The 5,662-nt window shown below is 50.6% G+C and overlaps 1 protein-coding gene across 1 annotated transcript in view; it reads left to right on the top strand.

Annotated features, from left to right (window-relative positions):
• Positions 1-4,724: 4,724 nt before the first annotated feature.
• Positions 4,725-5,662, top strand: part of nav3 (neuron navigator 3) — a gene marked incomplete at its 5' end in the record, with an annotated part of 122,979 nt that continues 122,041 nt past the window's right edge. The window contains one exon of the mRNA XM_080851375.1: positions 4,725-4,814. Coding sequence (XP_080707501.1) covers positions 4,725-4,814 — 90 coding nt within the window. The remainder of the gene's footprint in view (positions 4,815-5,662) is intronic.

Here is a 5,662-nt window from a genome sequence, read left to right as displayed (position 1 = left end):
GCAAAGGACTACTCTGCATTTTCCACACAGAGCTGAAGCAAGCGTTCCCGGTGCGGACGCCTCGCCCGAGATGACCCACATGTAATCAACCTTCAAAACAAACACAATTACGTGCCACCGGCCGCTACGCCGTCGCTGATTAAACTTTTTGGGCGCGGGGGCCGGAGGAGATTGCGTGTTAATGTGCCGCCACACTTCTCAGGCCTGCCTCCGCTCATGCATAACTGCTGGGGTATTACCTTCCATTAGCGCCTCGTTTATATTCTCGGCTTCTTAATCGGGGGTATCGATAGGAATCCGCACTCGTTCATTTTTGTCTGTGGAGGCGCAATATTTAATTCTCGTGTTTGTGTGCCCGTTTGTTATCGACTCAGTTTGTCAGCGTCTGAGTGTGATGATAGAAAAAGAGAGAGGGATAGAGCAAGAGAATAAGAGAGACAGGGAGATTTAGTCAGTTAGGTTTTCTGCGCCAGAGGGGTCAGCTGTGTGGATGTGAGTGGAAGGGGGAACGAGGGAGAGAGAAAGACAGACAAAGAGCGAGAGAAGGTCGGGGTCCCGAGCACGACAGGTTGAAGGGCGGCCAAGCGGTGAGGACCAAGCAGGAAACGTGCGCCGACAGCTTATGCTCATCCTACTTCCTGTCTGAGCATTCCACGGCATCCTGCTGGGCTCACACAGCAAGCACCAGTGAGGATCCACCCCAGAGCACATGGATGGGTGCACACACACACACACACACACACACACACACACACACACACACACACACAGACACACACAGGGACCTACACGTACACACACACACACACACACACACACACACACACAAGCACGTACCCATACAAACCCCATACCTCTGCTTCCAAATGTTGGAATCATTGCCACATGTCACTGCCCCCCCCCCCGCCCCCCCCCACCTCCCCCCTCTGTCTCATGTGGTTAAGAGAAGAGTCTTGGTATGAATGGAAAAGTAGCATGAAATCAATGAAAAACAACAACAAGCTAGGCAAAGCAGCGCTAATTCAACCACTGTGGCCTTGGAATCAGACTCAGAAACAGACAGGCAACCTCTGGGAGAAATGCATCTTTGCCCCCCCCCCCCCCTCTCACATTGGTGTCATGCGAGGACCCCGGACGTCTCTGGGACTGCCTGTCGGTATTAGCTGCTCACTACAAACACTGCATCTGTGTGGTCTCTCCCTCTCTCTTTTCCCCCCTGGTTCCTCTTCAAGCGTTGTTTATTTAAATTGGATACGCGTCCTCCGACTGTTTAAGTTCGCCACGTAGATTTGTCTCGTCATATAATTGCCATGCGATCAGCCCTCCGCTCTGCATTAATGTGTTGTGACTGCCTCAGAGTCCGTGTTTGTTGTGCTTCGAGAGGGGGGCCTTGAGTTTGTGAGTCTGCCTCTCTCTTTCTCCTCAGTTATATTTAGACTACTTTTTCTGTATTAATTAAGTCCTGTGTGGGTCCCTGTAAGCATCCCAGCCTCACCCCCCCCCTGTTGTAAGCCCAACATCAGTGACAGTAGGAGGTCGAAGTGGAGGCAGGGTCGTCCCAATAATGACTGTTAGGCTAGGCCTACCACATCGGCTGACATTAGTGAGAAAATTCCCCTCTCGCTCCTCAGTCTCAACACTTAGTCATTAGCGCTTAGCCGTTAAACACACTTCTCAGTGCTGAGTGGGGTCTTGTACTGCTGTAAAACCAGCGGGTTCTCTTTTTTTCAAGCCTTTGTTGCTCTCTGGATTTCTGCTCGAGTAGCTGGGGGTCCTCTACTGGTGGAGAGGTGGTATTGCACGCTGCCGGCAGTACCTGCGCAGCAGCCTTGAGACTGCATTGTGTTTCGGACAGTGAAGCAATCCCTAGCTGTTCCGTGTGAGGCACACACACACGCACGCACGCACTCACTCACACACACACACACACACACACACACGCACGCTTCCACACATGCCGGTGTCCAGCGGAGGAAGGGAGGCAAAGAGAGATAAAAGAAACACACAACTCAGTGGTTTGTCAGCAGGAGGTGTCGCTGGGCAGAGGGACTTTTGCTTTGGCAACACCTAGCAGGTACGCAGACGGCTTGTTTCGCTTTGGCTGCAGGGAGTTTGGATTTCACCGCCTCAGGGATCCTGAGATCGAATGTGTGCCTGTGTGTGTGTGCCTGTGTGTGTGTGTGTGTGTGTGTGTGTGTGTGTGTGTGTGTGTGTGTGTGTGTGTCTGTGTGTGTGTGTGTGTGTGTGTGGATGATAGAGCTTGTGCATGTGAATGACTCTATGTGTGTGTATATTTCAGCGCATGGTTGAGTCGAGCATGTGTGCCTCTGTGTGTTCTGTGAGGGGAGGAGTGTGTGTGTGTGTGCGATGAGTGTGTTTTCCCCGTGCTCCGGGAACGCTAAGGGTGGCACGGCTAAGGTTTGTGTCTGTCTTTTGAGATCGCTCTCTCTCTCTCTCTCTCTCTCTCTCTCTCTCTCTCTCTCTCTCTCTCTCTCTCTCTCTCTCTCTCTCACCCTCTCTCTTTCTCTTTCTCTCTCTCTCCCTCTCTCTCTCCTCTCTCTCTCTCTCTCTCTTCCTCTTTCTCTCTCTCTCTCTCACTCTCCTCGCTCTCTCTGTCATCTCTCTCCCTCTCTCTCTCTCTTCCTCTTTCTCCCTCTCTCTCTCACTCTCCCTCGCGCTATCTGTCCTCTCTCTCCCTCTCTATCTCTCCTTCTCTCTCCCTTTTTCCTCCCAGTCTGACTCTCCTTCTCTCCCCTGCGCACTCGACACAGTCAAGCAGAGAGTCAGATGTATTACAGAGAGAGAGAGCGAGGAAGAGAGAACGAAGAGAGAACGAGAGAGAGGAGAAAAATAATGACTTGCAGGAAGTGAAAGGATGACGCATGACAAATTGTCGAAAGTCAGCGTTGTTTTCCAGGAGATCTTAAACAAGCCGAAGATTGACAGTGTTGAAGCACGTCGCCACTTAATGCTCAGCATATGGGAGACTAAGTGACTGTTAGTGCAACGTCGTTTGATTCTTACATGATGTCATAGACACATGTTAATGTGCATATGTTCTCTGTGTGTTGCACGTGTGTGTGTGTGTGTGTGTGTGTGTGTGTGTGTGTGTGTGTGTGTGTGTTAGTTCCCTTGAGACACACAGCAGGCTTCCAGAATGAGCTGTCAACAACTCGGGCTGCGTGTACGTCCCATGTTCGACTGAGCCGCGACAGAGCGAACAAAACAGCGGGCGTCAGTGTACATCTACTGTCTGCCGTTCCCCTTGTCTGACGTGTGAAAGTGTGTCTGAATGAAATCCTGCCGAGCAATCACTTTCATACTCTCCCCGCCCGCGCGTCACTCAATGTAGCGGGGGTAAAAGGAGACCGTTTCTTTGTTTAACAACCTGTGTGGTCACTGGATCCCACTGTTTCGGTTTTGAGTATTTAAAATGCAGTGCCAATACTCTCCGTTTGCCAGAAGGGATAATGTTGTTTTCATGAGGTCTTTGTTTTTATGATTATTGTTTGTTGCCGAGGCCCTGAAATGGCAATCACTTCTTGGCTGAAGGGCACGGCTTTGCAGAACTAATCCATAATCAATTTTTTGTATCCATTTTTTTTTCCATTTCTTATTTGGTGTTCCTCCTTTTATTGACTTCCATCTCACAGTTCTCATATTATCTTGACACAGTTATGTCACTGCATTCTTGCACCAAATAAAAGTATCAACGAGCATTCTTGACGTCCAGTGCTGGATGTGCTTTCGACAGCCTCCAGTGCCCCATCCTCTCCTTCCCTTCACTCCCCAGTGGACTGCATTGTTAAGCGGGGAGAGTTTTGACTGAGTGTTGCCCCTTTCTGACAGTGGAGGTTGGACAGATGGACTCCAACTAACCCAGCTGAATGTGCCATTGCGGCACATTACTGTTAATTCTCCTCACTTCTCGCTCCTTTTTTAAGGTCGACGGAGAGGGGGGGAGGATGGTGGTGCTGGTGGGAGCTGGGGGAGCTGGGGGAGCTGGGGGGGGGGGGGGGGGGGGGTGGGGGTGGGGGTTGAAATCAGGGTGCGCTGCAGAGGTGCAGAGGATAAAACAGACCTCTGAAAGCTCTCCTTTAACTCAACTCCTTTCTCTCGCTCTCTCTCTCTCTCTCTCTCTCTCTCTGCCTCCAGTTTTCTCTTTCCATCTCCCCATCTTTCACTAGCTGCTCTTTCTCTTTTTCTTTCTCACTACATCCCCATCTCCCCGTATATCAGCGAACACCCTCTCTCTCTCTCTACCTCCCTCTCTTCCTCTCCCTCTCTTTGTTCTCTCATTCACCCTCTCCCTGGCTGCCTCTATCCAAACCAGCCAGAGGCAGCCCAGGCTGATGCTATCATGAGGGCCTCAGAGGACATGCTGCTGCTGCTGCTGCTGTTGGAGTTTTTTTGTCTTGAGTAATTTTCCTCATCACCCCTCTCTCTCCCCCTTTCTCTCTTTGTCTCTCTCCCTCTCTCCCTCTCTCCCTCTCTCTCTCTCTCTCTCTCTCTCTCTCTCTCTCTCTCTCTCTGCCTCTCTCTCTCCACCCCTCTCTCTCTCTCTCTCTCTCTCTCTCTCTCTCTCTCTCTCTCTGAATCTCTCTATCTGTCTCTCTCGTTCTCTGTACCAGCCCTTGTGAATGGGCTGCTTGGCATCCCACATATGACGTGTGTTTCCCAGTGTATTGTTTGCCGAACGACCGCAGAGGAATGTGTTTGTGGTGATGAGCGTACGAGTGGGTGTGGAAGGGTCTCGGGCTGGCCAATCACAAAGCACACGCAGCCATGAGACAGAGGTTCGAATCCCTGCCAGGGTGAGCCACCACGAGTGAGCTCTGTTACAAGCATGAGTGTGATGAAGACTCCCAACACACACACACAAACACACACACACACACACACACACACACACACACACACACACACACACACACACACACACACACACACACACACCACGTGGATGTTTTAATGGGTCTTCCTCATCATGGGGAGGAAAACCACAACAGATAAAACACCCGCCAATGCCACACTGCTTTGAAGGTGGTGTGCCGGCAGTCGGCCGAGAGAGCTGGAGAAACGTGTTTTAATTGGGAGCTCCGTTGCATGTTGCAGTGGAATAATAAAGGGTGGGCGATCTCATTAAAATCTGCATTTATGGGGGGATTTCGGGGAACAGGCATCACAGACCGTCTGCATTCATTCCTTTGGTCTAAGTGTGCTATTTGGTGGAGCCTTCAGTCTTTTTTTTTCTTTCCATTCTTTCTTTCTTTCCTTCTTCTTCTTCTACGTTTTTTTTTTTCTCGGAACAGACCACACCAGTTGCTTGCAGGTCTCACAGACAAGAGAAAATAAAGAAGGAGTATATTTCTTACATTTCTGAAGAATGGTTTCGTGACTAAGGGCCATCCAGCTCTGGCGAAGTCCTTATGTATCTGAGAGATGGAAAACCAGTCCCCTAGCGGTCTGTGCTAGACAGGAGTGACAGGACCTGTCAGACCGGAGCCGCAAGAGCTTTTTTAGCGGTACGAGGACGGACCCCTGTGGCACTGCTGTTCCAAAATATTCCGGGGAGAGCCGGAAAAGGAGATTCCACATACTGATTATAGCTTCAAAGACTCCTGCTACCAGAAAAGCTGATGCAGGGTTGTCCTCCACCACC

The sequence above is a fragment of the Sprattus sprattus genome, assembly GCF_963457725.1.
Source record: "Sprattus sprattus genome assembly, chromosome: 14".
Lineage (NCBI taxonomy): Eukaryota > Metazoa > Chordata > Actinopteri > Clupeiformes > Clupeidae > Sprattus > Sprattus sprattus.
This window is presented reverse-complemented; position numbering and strand designations above follow the sequence as displayed.